This window comes from Lipophrys pholis (assembly GCF_963383615.2).
Source record: "Lipophrys pholis genome assembly, chromosome: 2".
In the NCBI taxonomy this organism is placed as follows: domain Eukaryota; kingdom Metazoa; phylum Chordata; class Actinopteri; order Blenniiformes; family Blenniidae; genus Lipophrys; species Lipophrys pholis.
This window is the reverse complement of record NC_137636.1, coordinates 26,621,918-26,647,456: the sequence shown is the minus strand read 5'-3', so window position 1 is coordinate 26,647,456 and position 25,539 is coordinate 26,621,918. Positions and strand designations below refer to the sequence as shown.

Here is a 25,539-nt window from a genome sequence, read left to right as displayed (position 1 = left end):
GACCAGTCGCTCCTGACTGGCTGTTCCTCTAAGAGGAGGTGTCTCTACAGGCAGAATACTCTCGGTGCGCAATGCCTCCTTCAGTTCGATTGTGTGAACGTGTGTGTGTGTGCGTGTGTGTGTGTTTGTGTGTGTGTGTTAGCTGACAGCTGAGGGAAATGGCACACGCACTGACAGTTTATTTACTGTTGTCTTGTCTGAACACTGTGACTGAGGCGAATTCAACCCCTCATCCGAGAATGGTTTTCACAAACAAGGGTAGGATTTTTTTTTATTCTGAAACACAAACTGTTTCGCTGTCTCCAATAAATCAATAGGCAAGAGGAACAAACCTCACCTTCCCCTAACCGTGTAGAGTTAGAGGAAGGTGAACCACAGTGTTTGGTCTCAGTTTACTTCCGTGTAAGTCTGTAAAAATTCGAAATATTAGAATTAACAAAGACGAGGGAGATTCATTGGAAAGTTCATTCCAAGATGATTGTGATGGTTTTTGATGTTTCCTTAGTTAGAAACACATTGATTCTACAGATACTGTGAGTGATCAAAGCTGGGGACGTGGGGACTTAATAATAGATCACTCTAAGAGCTGGTGAGACTAAATATAGTTGCACTGTATATTCCATACAGCAATAAGTTTTAAAATTAGTATGTTATATTATTGGTGCACTTGCTTCAGTTTTCAACAATATATACTTAAAAAGTTCCTTGGTTTTAACAAATATTAAATTGTATCTTAAATTAAATCAAATGAATTTGATATTTGGTGCTAACATTACCTTTTGATATAGTTAAATAAAACCATCTAGGTTTATATATAGACTTGTTGGAATAAATCAACCTCATCTGTTCCAGACCCCCTTCTTCCCTGTATGATTTCCTTTTTATTGTGATGATGATATATTACATGTTGATGTTCTTAAACCTTTGAGTACTTTCATGCATTGCAGGAAGTGTTTTGTGAGCTTTTCTTTTCCCTTTTCCCTTGATACACACCGACTCCTGCTGAAACTAATACCTTTTATTGAAGTTTAATGTGTAACGTATTATTTCTAATTATGCTGACATGCTTTATAAATAACACCTCAATCTTAGGTGTCTTATATTTCTACTAACGCCTGTAAGCAACTGTTTTTTGTGATAACAAAACACATATTTATTTCTGAATATAGAGTGTAATGAAGTAAATTTCTCTTTGAATGCAGTAATTCATCCTAAATGTATGTAGTTTCTTTGTAAAGTATTTATGTTTATTGATTGACCAAATGCTGCTCATGACACAGGTCATGTATTGTAAACCTGAGGCTGCTAAAACATATGAAGCCTTCTGTTCATCCTGACACACACACACACACACACACACACACACACACACACACACACACACACACACACACACACACACACACACACACACACACACACACACACACACACACACAGCGGTTTTCACACTGCTAACAGCATGACCGTTCTACTTCAGCTTTTTATTTTACAATCTACCGTCTTCCCGTCTCTTACTGCAGTGTGTTTTTTTCTGTTTCACACTTTGTTATCGCTGCTGTCTGGTGGTGAGGAACCAGTTTTGAGTACATATCCAACAACCCTCCAGTAACTTCTTTAAAAGTTCATTTAACTCTTTGAAGCTACCACGTTTAAATATTAGTCACTGATATAACTCTTTCATGCCCGAAGCCATGAAACACAAACATATTTATTATACAATATTGATTTGAATCAAAAAATACCTGCACCTAATAAATGTAGTCAAACTAAATCAATCGCTGCGGTATCTGCAGTAGAGTTTCTATTTTCTACATTTCATTCCATTGCTTTAATTTGGCATTGTTTTATGTGCAAATTGTTTGTCTTTTTTTAATCTCGTTCTTCACAACTCACCAACTAATATTAGAAATCACCTCACAGTGTTTCAACCAGATTGTCTCAATCCAACCATTAATTCTGCACATAGTCTGTCACAAACCGCTTGTACATTTTGGTCAAATGTCAGACTCCCTGATGTTTTATTACATTGCAAGGTGCTCATGATAACAGCTGTTGTCAACAGGCAATAACCAATAGAAAATAGTGCATTTGATTTGAGATAAATGGTACTGTGCAGCTAAGTGTTATGTTAGTTCATCCCCTGATGAAAAGGGGAACTAAAGTCAAATCATTCTTTTTTTTTAAAATCTATTCAAAACAACACATGCTGTCTTCTCGGCAATGCTTCAAGAAGCGGTGATCTGATGATGAGAAGGCATCTGGGTGTGTTAATACGTCTGGTAAAGTAATGTTGAAAACTTGAAAGTGTAAGAATCATCAAAGTGAGTCACTACCTTACTAAAGTCTAGTCAACAGTTGAGTCAGTTGCATCTCACTGAAGCAGGATTAGGATGATCCGAGGGTCCTGAAAGTTAAAAGATGTCTTCATGATGCAATACATCCATTTGTTGATGTTCTGGTCTGAATCTTTTTTTTTTTTTTTTTTTTTTTTTTTAACTGCTTTCTAAGAATTTAAGGTGTGTTGTGTCTTTTTCAATGTTTTTCATAGAAACGACATTTAAAAGGTCACCTTCACCTGAACACCAGGCTCCTGTACGTCTTCTGCTCAGAAACCAGCCAGACATGGTCACAGCTGTGGGACAAACTCATCTAAATTTCTACGACTTTAAAAAAAACCAAAAGGTAGTAAATGCCTGCAGTACAGCCACGCACTGACACACTGAATCACCATTGAATGGGTTGAAGTGAGCCGATATGCGGTGAAGTAATACCGCTGCCTGGTTTGTCCACAGAATCCTGTAGAAAGGAAGGTGCAGTGGAATGAATGCCATGACGTTGTGAGTAGAGTAAAAAAAGCAGAGCATGTTGCGATGTTGAAGAAATATCATGTGAAACTCCTCCTCTCATTGTTTAGAATTGTGAGTATAGGATGACGGTGGTGCACCAGAGGGAAAACTCCAGCCTGGTGTTTGTCTGTGGAACTGACGGCATAGAAACACTGTGCTGTGACATGGTAGGATACTCATACTGAGAACTGCTGTTACTCTAACAAGGTAGTGGTGTTTCTTGGTGACGAGTTATTTCTGCTTTACAATGAAACACCTCAAACATCCTGTGTATTGGTTTGTATCTAGAAGTAACATGTCATAGAGAATAGTGATGTTGTGGTTTTGTGCAGGATATTTCGGGGCCGTCGCTCTCCTGCACGTCCCGTGAAAAAATGAGGGGCATAAAAGAAAGCATTGAAGGCTTTATCGGCAAGGAAAGTGAGCACTCGGTACTTGTGGGTGAGTTTTTCTACATGCAACATTATGGAAACTGATGAAATCCCACTGTGCTGTACACCAGGGTTGGGGTTAAGTCACTGTGGGGGGGGGGGGGGGGGGCTCATTTTAAGTGGAGTTTGCAAGTTTTCCCTGTGCGTGCATGGATTATCTTTGAGTCCTTTGGAGTCTTTGGGGACTCTAAATTGCTCTTGGATGCGAGCCAGAGACCTTTCCAGGGTGTATTTTAGCCAGAATCAGCTGCGATCACTGGTCACTCGATGAAGACCTGATAGAAAATACATGGATGGATGAACTTCCTACTTTCAGATTTCTCTGTGGTGGCCAATTTTAACGCCAAAGAATTAATTTGTCATCCTCCATTCAACAAGATCATTAACAAATTTTTTTCTTCTATCAACTCATATGCATCCATCTTCTATACTGTTTAATCCTTTGCAGGGTTGCAGGCTGCTGGAACCCTTCACTCAGATCAACAATTAGAACGTTGTTTTCATTTCACCAAAACGTTCTTGCTTATATTTCCACCTTCCCCGTCTAACTTTCAATGTCTCTCTGATCCAGAATTCGAACAAAGCGCTGATCTCTTCATGGCATACTCCGGATCTCAAAACAGTGTTGGCATTTACAAGTTTGGAAGCAGAAGAGTAATGCCTGCGACCCATGATGAAGGTACGAGAGGAAGAGTCCTGACAAGGTTTGTTTGGTTAAGTAATTGTTAGTTCAACAATAATTCTGTCCTTTGCTTCATTGCCTTTCAGAGCAGCACTATGCAGGTTTGGTGCTCAGTAGGCGGAAGGACACTCCCTTACAGGACAGAGTGTACGCCGTCTATAAACAGAGGAACAGAGACGCTGGACTGGACGGAGAGATGTGGATCTCCTTTGTGACCCAGGTTTGCATGGTAAGGCCTGATTAGTAATGTAGAATTTAAAATAGCTTCACATGAAAACCTATCCCAGGGAATCTCACAGTGTGACTTCTTTAACCACATTGTCCAAGTGCCACACTGCAGATATTGTCTCATTGCATGGAGTCATTCATGAATGAGTTTGTCATTTTACATTATGAGATAATATCGTTTACTGCTGTTAGTGGTAAATGGATTTCACTTATGTACAGTATAGCGCTTTTCCACAGCTTGAGCAGTTCCAAAACACTTCACACTGTCAATCACATCCAATTCACCCGTTCACACGCCCATGGAGGCAGCTGCCATGCAAGGTCTTCCTTACTTGAGGTTTTCCTTCCATGTCTACTGTTACACCTATGTTCCAGCAAAAAAGCTTTTCTCTTTTTATTAGTTTTCATTACGCCCCCCCAAATGAATTCAGATATAAAAATGTACATTGTAGATAACAGTTTCACCCTCAATGTATTCAATTTTATCATGATTTCTTCCCAAAAGTTAAGAAACTCCCGACTTGAAAAGTGATTCCCCCTGATATTGAGATTTCTTCTCCTGCTGCTGCTGCCGCTGCTGCACCTCGCTGAAACCACTGTCCTATTCACTTAAGAATCCAATCGTGATCATTATGTGTGTGTAACACTTTGTTGCCTAACGTTGATTCCAGTCGGATGTCGGTGGTCCCAAGAACCGCCTGCAGTTGCGGTGGACGTCCAAGTTGAATGCCCGACTGTTCTGTGGAGACCATGAAAGGCAACAGATATTTTCTGAGCTTGTAGACACAGCTACTGTTCATGCAGAACACTGGGAAGACACCAAGATCTATGGACTCTTCAGAAACGAATGGTAGGACTCATTGCTAAAAACACGGCTTTTGCCCTCACATTATGAAAATAATGAGTTAAGTACTTTTTAACTGCATATGTTTAATATTTCTGTTTTTGTGTGATCAAATCACATGCTTCATCACATGCTTCACCCAAAGATAGATTGCAGACTGAGCAATGACCCGTCCTTGCAGTCTTTTTTTTGATTGACCGTCAGAAGTGTTTTTGGTAGTCGTGATAAAAGATCAAAGTTAAAACCACAATGACTTGACTGCGGTAGTTGAGTCTTAAACGGCGAAGTTACTTATAATGTCAACTAATTCAACCAAACCACGGAGGAGAAAAAAATCCACAAACCATGATGACACAGGGACAAAAGATCTTGCAAAGAGGTCAGGAGGCAATAGAGGAGAATAGTCTGGAGACTGACATACTTGACCTTTCAGTACAACTCAGTGTCTAGGAAAATAGTTAAAACCACAATGTCATGATGTTGAAATCATTTCAGAGGGATGAGCAGTATAACTAAACCGCATCAGGAGGAGAACATGAGAAGTTGTGTTGTATTTGAGGAATATAAGCCCATTTTCTTTCTTAATACAATAACACAGCTCAGGTTTTGATACAGGAACAAAACACTTAAGTAATTTGGCAATGGTTAAAAAAACTAAGTGGAACATTTCCCAATGACTGAAGTTAACCTCTCAACACTTTAGTACCATTACTGAGAACTTTCGAGGTCAAGATCAGCACAGTATACCACTTTGTAGTACACCAGCAAGCACAAAGATAAAAAAGTAAAATTGCAAACATGTTGGGAAAAATCGTCAAACATTAATATTTGGCCATTTATCTTAAATGACAAGATTGGAAACCGTCTTTGGCTAAAATCTCATATTAGAAAAGAAAATGATGCATTTAACATTCAAAACTTTACGTGTAAATAAATCTGATGAAGTAATTAACATTTAATTAACATTAACATAACAACGTTGACTATGCTTTTACACAAGCTTCCACGTGATTGCGTTAGATTACAGTTGTTTGTACTAACAATGTATTTTGGGATCCTTTCCTGCTGCTCTGTCGTTTATTCATCCCCGGGGTTGTCTTGTCTGCTCAGCTGTGTCCATCCATGTTTTTTTCCGCAACGCAACTACAATTTGCTGTCTGACTGTTTCGTAAACCTGCTGACCTTTGTGTTTTTCCTGCAGGGGAATGAGTGCTGTGTGTGTCTACACCATCCGTGACATTGATAACGTCTTCATGACCTCATCATTCAAAGGTCAAAGTCCTGAGACCACCGCCAAAAGACCCAGAAATGTAGGAACGTCACCGCTGGTTTTAAACATGGTTCTAAATCAGGCAGGCCACAGGGCAGATAAGCAAATGCGTTAAAGTTCTTGAACCTACTTGCGTCTTTTTCCAGTGTGTTTCAGACAGCAGCAAGTTCACCTCGGACATTCTCGAGATGATTGACAAGACTTCAGAGATGGAGGGTTGGGTCCGGCCTGTGGACCAGTCGGACCCTCTTCTCTTCAGTCACCACAACTACACTCACATCTGCGTCGACAGTTCCCAACAGAAGGGCAGTTCGAACGCAGTCATGTTCCTCTCTCTGAGTGAGTGATACTAACAGCTCATACCCTGTGCTGTAAAGTTACCTACATTTCCCAGTGATTCAAATGTACCAAATGAAGGTCGATTATCAAACCATGTCCTCTCTGATTCATGTTAATAAATCTTCCCTGTGTAAAGTGATCACTGCTGAGGATGCTGAAATCCTCAGTTCTCCATTAACATGACTTGTCAATGGATTAATCAAGCAAGCTGACGTTCCCACTTTGAGTTGGCATTTTCTAAAATGTCGAATGTATTTTGGGAAAATAAAACATCCAGACTTGCTCTACAGACTTCATTTGGGCTGTAAATAAAGCCCCCACCTTAGAAGTGGATACTATCAACAGTCTGCATCTCGTCTTTTTCTTTTCTTTTTTCACCCTTGTCCTGTTCGCCAGCTTGGGCAAACAATATTATGTGATTGAGAGCCTTCTGGAGTCAGAACAGGTTTTGCTCTTGCAACAGGGAGAGACCGGGAGTCTCCTCCTGTTGCTGCCTTTATTAGAAGTTGGCATGGCTTCCATCCACAACCGGGGGGGGAATGCTCAAAGAGAGAGAGAAGAGAAGAGAGAGAAGAGAAGAGAAGTTGGGTGGGGACATATATTGTGCTACATATATTATTTGCAGTTATCACACTGATCCAAACACTTTCCAACTGTTATTAGAATAAACCAGCCTGAGCAGCTCTATCTAGACAGTAACGTGATTTTCTAGATTAAACCAGCCTGAGCAGCTCTGTCTAGATGGTAACATGAAGCAGGAACATGAATTAACAAAGAGGCGACAACAAAAGAGGAACATGATTTTGAGAGTTTGAGCAAATGATGACAGAAAACAAGCAACTTCAGCAACAGTCTGCATCTCATTTGAAGGCAGTCCTGTCCCTTGAGGATCTCTGTAAATGTTACAGCTGAATCAGACGGGGTTGTAGAGAGTAGGGATGAGCCACTGAAGGGAATATGTAGGTGTAAGGTGTCACTTCATGTGGGGCTTCTCACGAAAGTTTCCAGTTTTGATGGCACCATTTTAACGTTTTGCCCAAATCATTGAAAATTTGACCTTTTAACTAGCCTGTATTTGATATCCAGATTTGAATTTTCTGTTGCAGTAAATTTCCAGCAGAGAGAGTTTTTGTATTTTATTGGGCCGGTTTCTCATGACTCTGAGCAGGGTTTTGGTTTTGATTTTAGGTTTAATGTAGTTTCCACAATTGCAGGAAGAGCATCACATGGAACCACCTCGTGAGAAAAAACATGATTTATACCTCCTGTTATTTGATCAGCCAACTTTTACAAGCAAAACAATTTCATCATTGTGGTGTGATGGCTACACTAAAAGCCCATCCTATTTGTATTACTGTTACACGCCGACAATAATGTGAATCACCTTCTCGATTTATGAGGCAATGTGGACAGTACTGATCAGACTTTCCGGTGTGTTAGTAAAATGAGGCGTGTTTGCATTAAGACTCATATATTAATGGGACAGATATGAGTGGGCAGTTTAAGGAGTGGTGAGTTTGAGTGCTTAATCATATTTCCTCTTTATTCATCCTCCCAATAGATAATGGAAGAATTCATAAAGCGGTGGAGAATGAAAACAAGACCTTTATCATTGCTGAGTACCGACCCTTCAACCAAACAGCCCACATTGAAAATCTCATCTTGCACACTTCCTCTGTGAGTAACAACACCCCCGACACAAGCTTTGCCCCCCGCACACATGAGGGTGGGAGACTTTCAGTGGTGTAACGGCTTTAGTTAGAGATGTGTGGATTTATTTATCGATTTTGACTTATCAATTGCGTTTTCCCACTAATTCAACAGCCCCTAAAGCACTTTATCACAACGTTAGTCACATTCACCCATTCACACACACATTCACACACCGGGAGGCGGCTGCCATGCAAGTCATCAGTCCATTTGGAGCAGGTTTGGCAGTTTGGGGTTTAGTGCTTTGCTCATTGACACTTCGGCATATAGACAGATGGGGGATTGAACCTGCTGCCCCCAATATTGCAATACCAGTGCGGGCTTCACTTGTTATTGGATTGCAAAGGAAACTTCAAACTTGTTGTTGCAGAAAAAGCTCTACATCAACACCAGACATGAAGTAGTCCAGGTTGATGTTGTCGGCTGTGGTCGGTATGGAAACACCTGCCAGGATTGTATCTTATCCAGAGATCCCTACTGTGGCTGGAAGGATGGCCTCTGCACATCTGAAACACAGTAAGTCCTCAGTGTAACAACACACCTTTAACTTCATCATTTGATTTTACCCATCACAAAAGGGGCTCAGGATGGGGCCACAGATCAGGCATCTGCATGATAGAATAATAAATAATAACTCTGCTGCACAGATGGTTTTTATGTGTTTCTACATCTGCTCTTCAAAGATTCTTCTTCTCTTTGAGGAGCACCGGGGATTGTTTCATCAGATCCCCAAGCTTTATCTTTCCATCAAATGTTACAAGGCAATGAGTTATTGTTATAACAATAACTCATTGGTATACCACTAAATGCTATTCATTGACATTGAACAAAACTCTGCCAGGAGGTCTGACTCGAGCCCCTGAACACAATAATTCTGAATTTATATTAACATTAAAATATGAGCTCTTAGTAGAAAAATGTACATGAGTCTTTCAGGGCTATCAGTTGCATCTGTCAAAACATTGAAAGGGGAAAAAATTGCACTGGTGTGTAAGACGCATTGATCTTTAATGCTTATTAATGGTGCACGTAACTGCCAGTCCGAGCGGCCTGTTTTCCTGTATTTCACATTTCTGGAAGGTTTCCAGAGAAATGGTCCCTTTCCAGTCGGCTACAATAAAGCTTCAAAGCAGAGTGAGAAATATATGAAGATTTTCCCTTAAAGAAAACACATTGGCTTTAAGCCACCAGAGTCCTTTGTCTTGTTTGTGGTAATTTGTATGAAATCGGCAGAATCACACAAAACAGAAAAAAAATGGTTCTGGTATATGAAAAACTGCACAGGACAATTCCTTTGTTTCCAAGTATTAAAAGAGACCGATGGTTTAGTTTTATAAGTCATGGGTAACACTTTTCTTTCCAACAAATTACTTCAAAACTATATATCAGTATCAGAAGAGTCAGAGAATTCTTCATCGGTGCAGCTCACATACTTTTATAATCCCTTACGTGTTCATGAGCCATGTTATTTCTAATGGCAATATAAATGTGTCCCGTGTCAACTAGACCTGAGTGATTCGTTTACATATTCCAATCAATGACAAAAAAGTTCAAGGTAACTTCAGTTTATGTGGCACGCTCGTGGTATTTTGTGTTTTGTCATCAGGCTTTGTCATGAGTAATGTGGCCATGCTTCCTGCTTTAACTGCAGCACGCCTCCAATATGGAGCAACGTTTTGATAATTGCATCCTGTAAGTCACGTTAGAGACATTTTCACCACCAATTTTTTTAATCACGAGCTCTTCCTCCATCCAGTTGACTTCTAACCCCCCCCCCCCCTTTTTTTTTTTAAACCATTTCAAAACACAATATGACATTTTTTAATTTATCTGGAATTTCAACATTTTCAATTCTGCCACAAATTCAATCTACAGAAGAATATCCACTGAAGGTCGGTCTGTGTCAAGGATACAGTTTGCATCAAGCCAAATAGGACAAACTACAAAAGACATGATTCTTTCATGTTTAACAATAGTTATTGAAAAAAATATGAGAGGAAGAAAGTAAACAGGCTTGCAGTCACGTGTTCATACAATACTAATACAATAGAAGCTATACAAGGTGGTATTGTATTAGTATTGTATGAACATGTGACCTCAAGCCTGTTTTCTTTCTTCCTCTCATATTTCTTTCAATAACTATTGTTGAACATGAAAGTTTCAAATACTGAACGTAACGTGCGAACATGACAAGTAAAAGTTCATTATGAAGAGTGATTTGCCTACTTTCCTGTAAAATATTATAATTTCATTACTTAAACAGGTTGTCACACTCATAAATGGGCTTTGATTTAAATAGTTACCAAGTTTACTTTCCATGTGGCGTGAAGTACATCACCTTTAAGTCACTTAAAGAAGAAGTGTGCGAGTTCTGTAGTCTCATAATGAATAAATTCCCACTTTACATTTGCAGTTTGAAAATAGAACAGAAGTGAGTGTGTATGTGTGATGAACTCATGCACAATTGAAATGATTGTTCCACTGAGCTTCAGTTAGGTCACTGATCTCTGCGGGAGTTTTATTGCATTTGATGTAATAATTTAAAAAAGGCGCACTTCAAAGAAAATGATAGAGAAATCAGTCATAATATAGGACTTTGCAAACCCACCCCTGGGGGAACTGAGCAACGTTGAAACCAGGAAGGAGGGGGCGAGGGGCTTTTGTTCCTGACAAGACATTTGACCTTTTGCAAATAAACAGCATTATCGTTTTGTCTCATGAAGTTTAACCTGGGAAGTGAAAGTCGTTGTGTAAAAAGGTTACAAGGTGGATGTGTTGATAACACATCAGTTGATAACGTATCAGATAACACAGGGAGAAACAATGGGCAGACTGTCAGTGATTGATAAGGATTTCAGCTCGTTTACTACATCAAAGAATAAGAAGTACTGATAGAGAATGGCTGTGATGATTCAAACATATAATGAGGACACACATCTGCGACTCAGACAGGCGTGAACGCACACGCAAAGACATTTCTGAGATCATGCTTCATCAAATCAAACAAGTGACTGCCCAAATTCAGAGGCCTTAGGACGCACCTTAATACGATTTGAACATCCAGATTAGGCAAGAGTTTTTCATCATCCTTTTCTGGAACAAAGGGATTGAGAGATGTCCTGTGTCTTTGTTGTGGTGGCAAGGCTTCTACACAAAGCAGGAAATGCTTCACAATTCCTACAAATTAGGACATGGTGGGAAACACAATAACTGCAAAAAGGGAAATGAGTTACAGAAGCCCAAAATGCAAGTTAAAAAAAAAAAAAAGGTAAAAGTTGTGTGTGACCATCGTATTTCAGATAAATAGGTTGAAATTCTCACTGGTTGTTTTCAAAAGACAAACTTTCACAATTCTGCTTAATTTTAGTCCTACCAAAAATAAAAAATGTTTTTGTCAGAAATCTGATGTGTTTACCCGTTAATATCGTGTAATAGTTTTCCTTTAAAGAAATAGAATGAAGCTGGAAGTGACCAGACATGGCGCCGAGCTCCATAAAGAGTTAAAACTCTCAGAGAAGTCTTGGAATGTCACGGAACTCGAACATTTGTTCTGACCTGCAAATGTTACAAATCCATCGTGGGCGTGTTTCAGGCCTGAAGACATCCTCTTTTCACATCCTGCAAAAGGTTTCAGGAGTCATATTTTGTTTGTTTTCATGATTAATTCGAGTGGAGTAAACTATTAATATCACTGGCACTTTGTACAAATCTGGTATTTTGTTGTAAAATATCATTCCAAGCATTGCAACTCTAAACCCAGTGTTTTCTATTCTGGAGATCACCTGATGTTACCTTTCAATGCCCTGACACGGACATTTTGGTCTGAAGCAAAAGTCTATCAGGCAGATAAAACCTTTAACATTCAAATTCTTGTAATGATGGAATGTACTTTTTTCTAATCTGAGCTTTTAGTTTCCTTCTGACTTTTTGCCTCCATATATGATGCTTTGGGAATCCAAAAGTAGTACTGAAAGTGATTAAAGATAGTAGGATTGACAAGTAGCACAACAAAGAATGATCACATGCATATTTTTTTCCATGTTTGACAATATGTTGGTTTTTCGTTTATTGATGATCTGATGATTTTAACTGATGATGGTGAGTTAGATTCCATTCTGAATACAGGCTAAAGAAATGATACGTTTACGATGTTAAAAAGCCAAAAGAGGAGGAAGATGTTAACCTTTGTGTGAAATTGCACCTGTGAGGCTTTCATCGTGACAAAAATGTTCATTTACACACTCACAATATTGGAGAGCAGAATGAAGAGAGGAGCTGGGACTTTACAGGGAAAATTTTAAAAAAACTGTTGAAATGAGTTTTCTCGATAATATCTGCTAAAAACAATTAATAAATCTAAATCTCTCATTTAATTGTTTGTCAAACAAACTGTTTATATTTTTACTATAGAATTAGATTAAGCGATTTTCACTTCAGATCTGATCAGGTCAGTTCTTCTGTTTTTTGCCAACGTATTGTTACTGTCAATAGCTAATACTTACACTATAAAGATCTCCACTGTTCTTAACTCTCAATCTCCTCTCAAAAGACAGACGGTAACAGGCGTTCCTCACATTATGGAGTCAATAAGACAAATGCTTAACATTAGAAACAACCTGGACTTTATCACAAACTTGTTTAGCAATACTTGCATCAGTTTTCAGAATCCACTCTGCGACTGACAGTTGTGTATCTCCAGTAAAACACTGATGGTTAAGTGTCAGATGTCTCCAGTAAGTGTGGGCAGTTTAACTCAGACATGCATACTCTTTGTTTTTCAGTCATTCTCTCCAGGATGTGGCCAGAGGAGACCCCGCTGTCTGTGAGGAAGCACGTGGTATGAACTCCGACTACCAACTGCATTCTCAACTTCCCACATTGTTCATGGAAAGTTTCAGGACAGGCGCCTTTGTTTTTGAGCTATCCAGTATTGTAATTACACATCTTAAAAAAACGGCAGGATGAAACCAAATCTGAATTCTAAAAAAATATTATTTGTCCTTTGAGCAATCATTTGAACCACATTGTAGCAGTGGACAAAACGTACACATGTGCGGCATGGAATATTTACATCCACAGGTGAGGTGGTGTGTGTAAACCTGTGAGCGGAGTACCTACACACACATTGAACACATGCACATTTAATCACTGGTTTTGCATGATGCTCCTAAAATTGGATTCTACATAATGATTGGCAGTTTACCAGCTGCATTGCTCAGCCTTCCTGGTTCGGACTTCGCCACATCACATTTCATCTTGTACGTAAGAGGAAGTACAAATATGTCAGCCTATATACAGCCTGTGGAAAGTAGGTCATGCATGCAGAGATAAATGTTAGTTTTGCATGTTTTGCTTCTTGAGTGGCAGCATTGTCGGGTGTGTATTTACTCTTGTATAATCACACTGTCTAAAGTTATTGCTTGCACTCCAAGTCCTTCCACTCCATCCCTGCTTTAAGCTGAAACTAATCAACCTGGTTCGCACCATTCTCCGAAGTTTCACTTTTTGACTCGCCTCTTTAGGTTAAAGTGGATTTTTGTCACAGACCAGGTTCAACGTTCTGTTAATGTGCATATCATAGCAGATCTAAACTCTAAATGTAAAACAGTAAAAAAAAATGAAAATAATAACGGCAAGATGCATAAACCCTCCACCACCTGTCTTGTAGTTTTATGTGCATCGCCGTATATGTGTAGAATCTTAATTTTCACTTCATTGAATTCTTTTCTCCTCCACCTCATGGGTGAATCATGTTAGTTTGTTAGTTATGTTTGTTAGTCATGTTAGTCAAAAAAATCCCTCCTTTTTGTTTATTGGGTAGTCATAATGTAAGCCTTGCTTTTATAAAATATATATAATATATAATGTATAAAAAAAACGTCTTGCTTTTAAACCATTTATTTTCTATTTGCTTCTCTGAAAAGAAAACAATCTGACTAATTTAAAGTCACTCTTCAAACTGGCTCAGGTCTGCAGCTTTGAATGTGTTTCTGGTCTGTACGTTCAGCTTTGCAGTCACCACAGTGCCTGTCAGTCGTTTTTTTTTTTTTTTTTTTTTAAAGGCTGTTTCCTGTTATTTGTAAGCCCCCTTGTATTCCTTAGTGTCGACATGCTAATATTAAGGCCTTCCTCCTCAGGTAGACGTGAGCACATTGGGAACACATGGCAGTAGAAAAACACCTGTATCTAGATATACCCTCTGAATATAACTTTACACCCACGATCATACCTGATAATTCGGTTACAAAAACAACCTTGAATTAGAATCATCTTATCTGCCATCTCTTCTACAGTATGCTGAGGATTGCTTCACTTGCATCATTTCTATCGATCTACCATTGCGTTTTGTGCAGAGTTTGCATGTTAAGAGTTTATTAAAGAGACAAAGGCCCCGTTTCAAAACGCAGCGAAAGTTTTTGCGTTTTCACTTGAAAATGTTTCCACATTGTCTCCTGACTCCCCAGTCCCACACTGCAGGAGAGGATTCAGCCTCTGTGGCCTGTCACGCCTGGAATAAAAACAGAAACCAAACCAGTTTTAGATCAAATAAAAAAAACAAACATGAGAAATCTAATGAACACCTTCTTCTTTTCTCTTCCCAGGACTTGTACACAGATCGATAGCTCTCCGTGGAAGTGAAAACACGGTGAGCGTTCCCTTTCAGTCCAAGCACTTCTTGTCCTGTCCGGTGTCGTCCCATCACGCCCAGTATACCTGGAGAAGTGGTGACCAGATCACAGTCTGCAGCTCCAGGGAGGAGCAGTGCGTCCATCTGATCCACAGCATGAGTCCTGAGCTGGAGGGAATCTACATGTGCGCGTCAGATGAACAGGGCTACCACAAAGTCCTGGCACAGTACCAGCTGAGGGTGCATGGCAGGGCGGCGAACCATCAGTCAGGTCTGGTGCTCTGGGTTTGTCTGGTCCTCGTTCTCATGAAGGCTTTTTCCTGTTAGTGCAGATTTAGGCATTTCAAATGCATTTGTTTGTTACAGAGGTTTTTTTTGTTTTGTTTTGTTTTTTAGAATGTGCCACTCGCAAATGTATTAAAACCATTTCAAAGACAGACACATAAAACAAAAAACACTCTCAATGAGTGAAATTCATTGTTAAACATGAAAAACAATGCAAATATTCCATATTTGCATCCGTTAATGCTTCAACTCACTTGGTTGTTGTTTTGTAAATATTTTCCCCAAGTAAATATAAGAGTATATTATATTTACACTATAGAAATGTGCCAACAGAGTGTGCATATATTAAGTGCCTTAGGTATTAGAGGGGATTTGATTTCTAACTTATTACTGAGGAGGTCTTCAAAAATAGCATTTCATGACTTAGATGAAAAATGTTTTTTAATTCTGTTATTTTCATCAACCCTTCAGTTCACCCTCTTTGTTTACATGCAGCATCAGTTCGCTGTAGTGTGACTGATAGAGAAAACTGTGACAAACTGTGAAACCCAAGCTTCCTACCCGTCTTAATGTAACACGAGTAGTCAACTCAATCGATTCCTTTTTCTTGATTAACTGAAATGTAACGATGCCAAATACTGAATCCATATCTATGCAGGTCATACATGAGATCGGGGCTTTTTATTTCTCTCTCTTCTTGGGAAATCATCGACCTGCACTACGAGTTTGATGCATCGGTTTGTCTTCTGTGAAAACTCCTCAAAGCACCTTAAACTGCAGCACTTTTTCTTTCCTCCTCTTGAACTCCACCTCAGATGGAGAGCCTCGAATTACAACAGACTTCATTCTCTTTGTCATGTTGTGAAATGCTGAGATGGAGAAACAAAGTTGAGGCATCTTCTTTTTTTGTGTGCTTTAAAAAGAGAGCAGAAGTCTCTTGCAGATTTTTGCACCTCATTTTTTTGAAGTAGCTGGATTCTGTGTTTTGTGTAAGTCCGTAACTAACGTGGAAGAAGCAAGATGACTGATTTGAAACTCAGTCATGAATTGTGTTACATCTGAGCTGATCGTTGTAATCTGAAGGTTAAATGAACAGTTGATTTGATGGCTGGTCATGTTTGCTGATGATCCACAAGGTGTCTCATCTCACATGCCTTAGTGGGACAATTTGTGTTCTGTAGTGCAGAAAAACATGAATCGAGGCGTAAACATTTCAGCCCTATGAACTCTTTAATATCCCCCTCACATCCTTTTAAACAGCAATCCCTCTGCTTCAGTCAAACCTCATCAAAAGTGCATGCATCTATTAGATACACTGGAAAAGGATATGTATCAAAACAAAGGGTCTAAAAAAACAACCATGTTCAAAAGTTAGGAAACAGACATCTAAATGTCCATGCAGTTGACTCTTTTTGAGGCAAAATTCAGTTTAAAACAAAGTTTGCCGGCATGTTCACATGGTTTGCTTGTTCACAACTCGCATGTACTGAAACTGCAGTGTGAAAAATGCAAAAATGTGGGGCAGGAAGAAGATGCGTGGTGGAGCGAGGGGAACGCGATGAATGATGACTTCTACCAGGCGGGGGAAAATAGAGTGAAATAGGTGATTTGCATAAAGCCGCAGCTTTGTGTTCAAGTGCAGAGCAGAGAGAGAGTGTAGAAGTAACAACGCTGGTCTGAACCCTACTGTTCAAAAGTGATTTGAACTCAAGAGTTGAGAGCGGAGAGGTTGGAGTTTGAGACTCTGTGCCTGGTTTTATTGTTGTCTATCTTATTGCTTTACTGTATTGTGCTGTTTTAACTCTTCTATTGTAATTTGTACTTTTATGAAATATTTAAAAAATAAATAAAGGACTTGACTTTGCACTTTGTAACTTAACATGATTAAACAGCTGATTCTGCATCTGACATCACACATTTTGGATTATTCCGTTCAGCCATTTTATAACAATGGGATATTGTCTATAACCACTGGTCTCTGTTCTGCTCCTGTTATATCTCAGTGCTGCATTTGATACTATTGAACATCCTATTTCAGAGACTAGGACACATCGTCGGGCTTAAAGGTACAGCACTAAATTGGTTCCGATCATTTTTATCAGACAGGTTCCACTTCGTTCTTGTTCACGAGAACTCTTCAGTCCAGACTGAAGTTAAACATGTAGTTCCACAGGGTTCTGTCTTAGGTCCTACACTTTTCACTTTATACATGCTTCTTGTAGGGAATATTATTAAAAAAAAACACTCGATTAACTTGTAGATGACACACAAATCTATTTATCTATGAAACCTGATGATAATAACCAACTTTCTAAACTAGAAGCTTGTCTTGAAGGCATAAAGGCTTGGATGAGCCGTAATTTTCTGCTTCTGAACTCGGATAAAACTGAAATTGTTATATTTTGCCCAAAACATCTGAGACAGAAATTATCTAAAGATCTAGTAACACTAGATGGTATTGCTTTGTCCTCCAGTACCACTGTGAGGAACCTGGGAGTTATTTTTGACCAGGATTTATCCTTCAACTCCCACATTAAACAAATCTGCAGGACTGCCTTTTTTTCACCTACGTAATACTTCCAAAATTAGAAACACACTGACTCAGAGTGACGCCGAAAAACTAATTCATGCATTTGTTACTTCGGGAGTAGACTATTGTAACTCCCTATTATCAGGGTGTCCAAATAACTGTTTAAAAAGTCTTCAAAACGCTGCAGCGAGGGTCCTGACAAGAACCAGCATCAGAGATCACATCGCTCCAATATTAGCTTCTCTTCATTGGCTCCCTGTTAAATCTAGAACAGAATTTAAAATCCTCCGTCTAACTTTTAAAGCTCTTAACAACCAGGTTCCACAATATCTTAAAGAACTGTTAGTCCCATATCTCCCCAGAAGAACACTTGGTTCTCAGAGTGCTGGCTTACTGAAGGTTCCTACGTTTTCTAAAAGTAGAATGGCGGCAGAGCTTTCAGCTTTCAGGTTCCTTTTATGTGGAACCAGATCCCAGTTTCAGTTAGGGAGGCTGAAATAGTCTCTACTTTTTAGACGAGACTCAAGACCTTTCTATTTACTAAAGCTTACAGTTAGGGCTGCTTCAAACCCCCCCCCACCTCTCTCTCTACCCGAACCAGAGTGTGTGTCCAAGGTTTGTATCTCCCCCCTCCAATCTATCTCTCTGTCTATCCTATCCCTTCCTCCCCTCTATCCCAACCGGTCAGCAGAAAGCCGGCACCTCTGAGTCTGGTTTCTGCAAAGGTTTCTTCCTGTTAGAGGGAGTTTTTCCTTTCCACAGTCGCAAATAAATCTGCTTGCTCATGTGGATTTGTTGGGTTTTTCTCTTTTCTCTGTTAAAAGCACCTAGAAATCACTGCGTTGTATTTGGTGCAATATAAATAAAGTTGAATTGAATTGAATAACACCAGTATAGAAAAATCTTATTTTGATGAGGACAAAGGTGTAAAGTTACATGAGTATTTTAAGTTTTTAATTCAGGAAAAGAGCTTGAAGGAAATCTGTTATCATGATTATATCACTAAGGTCTATGTGACATGCTGGAGGTATGAATATAAGGTTACCAGCTCGCTGTTTCCAGTCGTGTCAATCCATTGTTGAGCATCAAACACATAGAGAAAATTCATTTATTAAATCGTCATGTTCCCGTGGGCTCACCACCCGCAGGAAGGGTTCTTACTCGGTGCAATGTGATCTGGGTGACAGTGCTCAGACTGCCACCCCCGCGACCCGGAAACGGATAAGTGGGTGAAAATGGATGGATAAATCGTCATGTAATATAAATGTTGAGCATTTTACCACTAATCTTGGGAAATATTTAAATCTTCTATCCTGAGAGTATATAAGAGGGCAGAGCTTTGACTTTCTTGCCATAACCTCTCACCTGCTTTACTAACCCTAACCCAAATCAGAATGACATCACTGCAAAAAATGACGCAATGTTCCACAACGTTGCAAGTTAAAACCTGTGGTAATTCTTACCGGATGTAATTCCGAACATAACGCAACATTTCGTCCCGCCTCGCTGAGGTGTGAGAAGTGTCAAAATTGTTCTTGGTTTCAAAGGTCTTTACATCTCAGTGAAATCCTACCTCTGAAGTTACGGTGTTTCCTAATAATGGTGGCGAGATATTTCATAGAACGCTCACCTGTTTTTTCTTTTACTCTCACAATGAAGATGTTGTGAAGGTTTTGTTGAGTGTGTGGTTATCGTGACAGTGTGTGTGTATTGTCTGTATGATCCACCAATTTAGTTAAAAAAAAACAAATGTTACAGGTATACTAGATTTTTGTATATTTAACAAACTTTTTTTTGTTGTTGTTCATGTCCTGCTGTGCTCAATTCTGCCAAGTGTCATCATTTGTTTTATTCAAACAAATGATTATACTCTAGTAATTCTTTACTCTTACCTGGAAAGACATAGGGAACCAGTTTGCCAAATGGCAACGTGTGATATGTGTAACTAGTGGAAGTTGATACCAGAAACCGGAGAAGACACTTGTGACGCTACATCGGAATTTCAGCAGAATTTAGAAACAACCCTTGGAGCGCTTTCAGACTTTTGAAATTTTTGTTGGGAATTTCATGTGGAAATGCTGCTTTCCTGTCACTATTACTGCACAGAACCAAAAATAAGTCAAAATAAATGAAGAACTATTCCATTTTTGGTTTGTTGAGCACAGTAGCTTTACAGACGCACGCGGCTGATGGGAAAGGCCTTTAACGAGTCAGATTGCTTTCAGGGAAGTTTAGAGTTTGCAGTGTGAGAGGGTTTCGGGAGAAGTTGTGCCATCACAGTCACAAGACAATATTTACATATCAAAACTAAAATTTGGGTGACTCATGAACAAACTGAAGCTAGTGATCTAAACATGACATGGGGAAAGCTGCAGTTGTAAAAAGCAGGGGGCCCCGTCAGGGTGTGACACCCACTTTCTAATCGGGGCGTCACAGCAGAGCAGAAACTTCAGATAAAACAGTGAGATATGCTTATCACATATCAGCAGCACGAGAAAGAAAAACAAGCAAAACAGGCAAATAAGATATAAAGTAAAACTTTATCATGACATACAAGTTAAAAGCCCTGAGAACCATATCTTTATATTAACTAATATGAACAAAACTGAATGTGTGAAAACCACTTTGGAAAAGTGCTCCTCTTAAATACAATCAGCACAAACCAGTTTTTACAAGCATTCGGGTGTTTTGTCCTACTTTTTTTTTTTTGTTTTAATCAAAGAGAAAACTATAATATCAGTAATATCATTATTATCATGTCCATAATAATAATAACAGTACAAAAATATGCACAAACCCCACAGTTCAATTAATATACGGAGCATTGTACAAGCCAAAACAAGAACATAAAATTGATAAATGAGGTATTCAATAACCACTTGCATATGCACCTGTTTTTACACAGATCAGGTTAGTTTTTTTTCTTTAAAAACAATTTCAAACTGAATTAACTCAAAAAAAAAAATTATCATCGTAGAGACAAAGAAGGATCTGCAGACTTCACAGCTTCCTGAGTGACGAGACCTTTTGCCTGCAGTTACTGACGAGAACAACAACAAAGAGAGTGAACGAAGAAGAAGAAGAGGAAGAAAGAAAAAAAAAAAAAAGCAACACCAAATCCAAAGCATTCAGCCAAGTGACCACAGCTTCTGTTCAGGACTCATTCGTCAAATGCACGCCGCAGCGAGCGAGGCCCACTGGACTGAGGTATTGTGGTGTGACGAGGTCAGGTGGGATGAGTGGACGTGGACACACACACACACACACACACACACACACACACACACACACACACACACACACACACACACACACACACACACACACACACACACACACACACACACACACACACACACACACACACACACACACTCTAGAAGAGAATCGTCTCACAGTGAGGCAGGCAGACTTAGTGAAGTGATGGCTTTTTTTAATCTCATCAACAGCCATAATATCTCGCCCCCTGGTGGCTGGCTGCGGTTGCACTTATCAGGGTCAGAAATTTAAAGTTTTCTTAGAATTGAAGTTAAGAAGAGATGGTCTGACTGAGAAGCAGACGTCTCTTGAGATAAGCGTTGCAGGATCTGACTGCCACCATTATTAAGCACACATGGGCCAAGCAGCGAAACTACTCCGTTCTGAACAGAAACCGGATTTGTTCCGTGAAAATGATTTACATGCAAAACGAAAATCGCAGCATATAAATTGTAAAATGTTGCTTAGAAAGTCGATTTAAAAAAAAAAAAAATAGGAATTTTATTTCATTTTAGCTTTCCAACGCACTGTGTGTAAACTTTAAGCAATCTTACTTTAGTTTGTTGGAGGTTGGTAGTGAGTCAATTTATTTTGCAGTTCGGGTGCTGGTTAGCTGGATCATGTTGAATATACTGGCAGGACAACATTGATATATTTTAAGTGACATGGATTTTTATTTTTTTATATCTCCAAATTCTGATTATTTTTAGATGACTTTTTAAAAATAAACCAAAAATCCACTCCTCGTCATTGGTGAATATTAAGCCTGAAGTTTAATCAATGCGATCAAGAGGGCTGTGAATTCGACTGAATCTGGAAGGGATTTATTAAGTTCCCAAGCTTTAGTTAAAGTAGTTGTCTGTGAATTAAAGGCCAGAGGTGCAACAGGTGAGGAGCAGTGAAGACCATGAAGAGTGTGGAGAAGCAGCTCGCACAGAGTAAAAATTCTACGTAGCCTTCACAGTCTGGCTTTTTGACACTAGACACAAAAAGTTACACTAAGAGGTTGTGTAGATACACGCATTGCTGTGTAGATGCACGCATTGCTGTGTACACACACGTGGAGACTAAATTAAATTCCTGATACAGATACAAGGAAGTGCAGAAACATCCTTCCTCATTATCCTAAATGCAACATGCTGACGAGAAGTGAACAATCCTCAACTGCATTATTGTCAAATAATGAGCTCCAGTCTGCAGGGAGCTGCACCACATTTAAACAGTTTTAACAAACTAAACAGAAGCCTGCTTAGTTCACTCACTAAATACTGAATCTGCGCACACACACACACGCACACACACACACGCACACACACACACACACTCGCTCACACACACAGGCAGTGAAGCTTCTGTACACTATCAAACAGCCTCTGCAGATGCAACAGAAAACGTCTGAGTTGAGCTCGACTGCTCTAAAGGTCCACCAGGAAAAATAAAATAACATGAATAAATATTAAAACTCCACTGTTAACACAACAGGGTGTCTCATGTCTGATGAAACTGTTTCCCCAAAGAAGAAACAAAGTCATTAGTGACGACTCTCTGAAAGGAATAAGCCTGACGAGAAGGTTTTTGTTTTTTCTTTTCTTCCTCCGGCCAGTCGAGCAGCAGCCGAACGGATCTCACCAGCAACTACATTTTTAAGGCAGCATCTATATAGTTCTCACCTTTTAGAAAATACAGTTTGTGTGTCGTACAGGGGTGCGAAAGCCTGAGAGACTTGAACTGCACCGCAAAGCACCTGCACGGATGATGGCTGAAATACAATCCAATATAAGCGACAAGGCCTGGGATCCCACTGGGCTTCCACAGATTTCTACAGACAGTGCCAGCGCCTCACATTCAACACAGATAAAGCTAGAAAGTTCTTCTTCCACCTTTGCAGCGTTTCAAAAAATGCTAAAAAGTTACTTTAAAGGGAGAAAGGTATTTTACATTAGGAGGTACAGTCAAAGTCCAGCTGATTATCACGAAGTGGGAGTTTCGCCGACGACTGTGGCGCTACAAATGATCCCCTCCAGCCCCAAACAGGATTATAACAGGGAACCACCTCACTAAGTCGCCCCGTCTGGCTCTCTATTCTGGATAATTGGATGTGAACTACAAGGAGCCAATCTGTGCCTGTCATATCTTCACATTTTGAGCCTTTAAATCCAGTTTTAAATGGGCTTATTCTATGCGTCACAGTTTTCCACTGAAGATCTGACAAAGGTTATTGGGCTTTCATGGGACTGGGAACTTGGAAAGTTACTTGTCGGGAAATTCCTACTTCGTGACAAGAGGTATCAGTCACTGTAAATGTTACGCGTTACTATCAAACCAACAAAAGGCTGAAATAATGCTGAGTCACTGATGATCATTGATAGAATTCCTTTTATACTTGTGGAAATACTGTGATTTCTGTATCTTGTTAAATATATAAATGGAGTCTGATTGTTGTCACTTTAAGGTCAGTTCATAACGAAGTCCATCATTGTTTCCTATGTCGATGCACAAAGGCCGTCATTTAGAGCCACTTCTAATTTACTTCTTACAGGTCTCCTAAGTTTGACAGCATTTTGATGTTTTTTCTTTCCCCACTCTTGAGGTCAAAACTTTCCCATTTCCCAGTTAAGTCATGAACACACCATCACATGTGACATTTTCCTTCCTTGATGTCCAGAAGAAACCTGCGTCTTGCTGCACTGCTGCAGGCACGGCTCAACATTGGGGCTCGTCTTTGGTATCTTAGCTGTGCAATAACCAGGGGATCGAGTTGTTAGAAAAACACTGGTCACATGATTGTACACATGCATATCATTTCGCCGTGAGATTGACTGCAGCCCAGCAGTCAAATTTAAGGTTAACATGGTCGTTTTTTTTCTCTCTCTCTCTTTCTTCGCCCCCCACCGTGACCTGAAACCTTTCAACAACCCTATAAATCTACACATTGGTGAGGAACTCACTTTTCTTGTTCCTCCTCCCTGAAAAAACAAGATATATCACTCTTATCAGAAAAAATAAAATTAAATTCATGGAGCAAGCATGAAACAGGTTCTACAGGTAAATACAGGAGAAAGATAGCAATCCCATCCCAGCTGTTTGTCCACCCAGGGAAAAAAGGAAAGAAAAAAAACAACAAAAAAACACCAGCAGCGTCCACACGTCGGTCGCATCAGGCGGGATTTTCTTGGGGCATCAAGTCTCGGTTGGCTGGCCAGCCGTAATGAGGTATGTAGTGTCACCCTCCTTCTCGGAGAGTCTTGTGAGGTATTTCGGAAACAGTCGAGTGGGTTTGTGCATTCTTCAGGTGTGAATCCTTTTCTTTTTCTTTTTTTTCTTTTACCGTTTCTCTTTAAATTAACAGTGATAGCTTGTTTTGCTTCCTGAGAGAGACGCCCTCCAAAGCAGAGAGGCCAGTGTCAGGTCTGGGAACCACGACGGTGATGCCGCCTGACTGCCCGCCTGCTCGGGACAGACTGGAGCTGTGATTGTGTGAGCAGAGTGTGTATCTCTGTGTACTACCAGGCATGTGGTGGGTGGATGAGCGTAGCTGCTCCTGCCCCCCCCCGCCCTCCCTGGCTTTGTGCGCTGATTCTTTCAAGACAGCTTGTGCAGACCTGCGACCTGATTGTGAGACCTGCACTAATGGACTTCACGTGATCTCAGCTGAGGGCAGTTATGAATTGAGGTATTTAGTGTGCTGATCCACAGCATCCCATCGTTCACCAGCTTGAGTTCAGCGCAAGGCTACAGAGTGTAAGAAGAAACCTGAGCGGCCGCCGGTCGGGAGGCCTGTCACTGCGAAGGTGGGGTGACTCTGTACACCAGGTTTCCGTTTGGTGAGAGTTACCCGACTTCCCCTGATTGCAACTAGGTCACAAAAAAAGCATACAAAAATAAAGTTGATTCAGGTTAAATATACTACAGCTCCTGAGGTAAAGACACCACTGCAGGTTACTTGATTTGAGGTATGTAAAAAGAGAAAAACTAAAAAAAAAAAGAAAAAAAAGAAAGAAATAAAATCATTCTAAAACACAAAATTAAAAAGACAACATAATGGCAACAAACAAACAAAATGTCCTAAGATAAAACTTTTCAAGTTCAGTTGTGACTACACCTGTCAGTGGGTTTTGGCTGAGCTGATTGTGTTTAGCATTTGGATGAGGATTAACGTGTGTGTGTGTGTGTGTGTGTGTGTGTGTGTGTGTGTGTGTGTGTGTGTGTGTGTGTGTGTGTGTGTGTGTGTGTGTGTGTGTGTGTGTGTGTGTGTGTGTGTGTGTGTGTGTGTGTGTGTTAAATGCATAGCAGTGCGTTTTGAAAACGTGTTGTAAAATATTCTCAGGCTCTGTGTTCATGATTGGACAGCCAAGAGGATGACAGGGTTGATGAGGTATTTGTTGTGCAACAGTTTCTTATTCTCATTGTACTGTATATTTATGCTGGGCCTCTCAGAGGAACGGGAGGGGCCTCAGGGAGCAGGTACAAGTGGGGCGGCCCAGG

General features: G+C 39.9%; 1 protein-coding gene across 1 annotated transcript; it reads left to right on the top strand.

Annotated features, from left to right (window-relative positions):
* The first annotated feature begins 76 nt into the window (after positions 1 to 76).
* On the top strand, positions 77 to 17,130 carry LOC308106599 (semaphorin-7A). The gene is made up of 14 exons (XM_080458442.1): positions 77 to 258; positions 2,552 to 2,685; positions 2,796 to 2,840; positions 2,918 to 3,016; positions 3,182 to 3,290; positions 3,852 to 3,959; positions 4,049 to 4,191; positions 4,862 to 5,040; positions 6,236 to 6,344; positions 6,451 to 6,643; positions 8,205 to 8,320; positions 8,724 to 8,869; positions 13,135 to 13,190; positions 14,956 to 17,130. Exons 1-14 carry the CDS (start codon positions 159 to 161, stop codon positions 15,306 to 15,308), a joined length of 1,890 nt encoding a protein of 629 aa, XP_080314568.1. The 5' UTR covers positions 77 to 158; the 3' UTR covers positions 15,309 to 17,130.
* The last annotated feature ends 8,409 nt before the right edge of the window (positions 17,131 to 25,539 follow it).

Bases quoted from the DNA above. Each gene is read 5' to 3' on its own strand.
- LOC308106599 (XM_080458442.1), top strand. From the start codon at position 159: ATGGCACACGCACTGACAGTTTATTTACTGTTGTCTTGTCTGAACACT. The intron at 259-2,551 runs GTAGGATTTTTT...TGTTTTTCATAG, and splicing joins AATGGTTTTCACAAACAAGG to AAACGACATTTAAAAGGTCA. The intron at 3,017-3,181 runs GTAGGATACTCA...GGTTTTGTGCAG, and splicing joins AAACACTGTGCTGTGACATG to GATATTTCGGGGCCGTCGCT.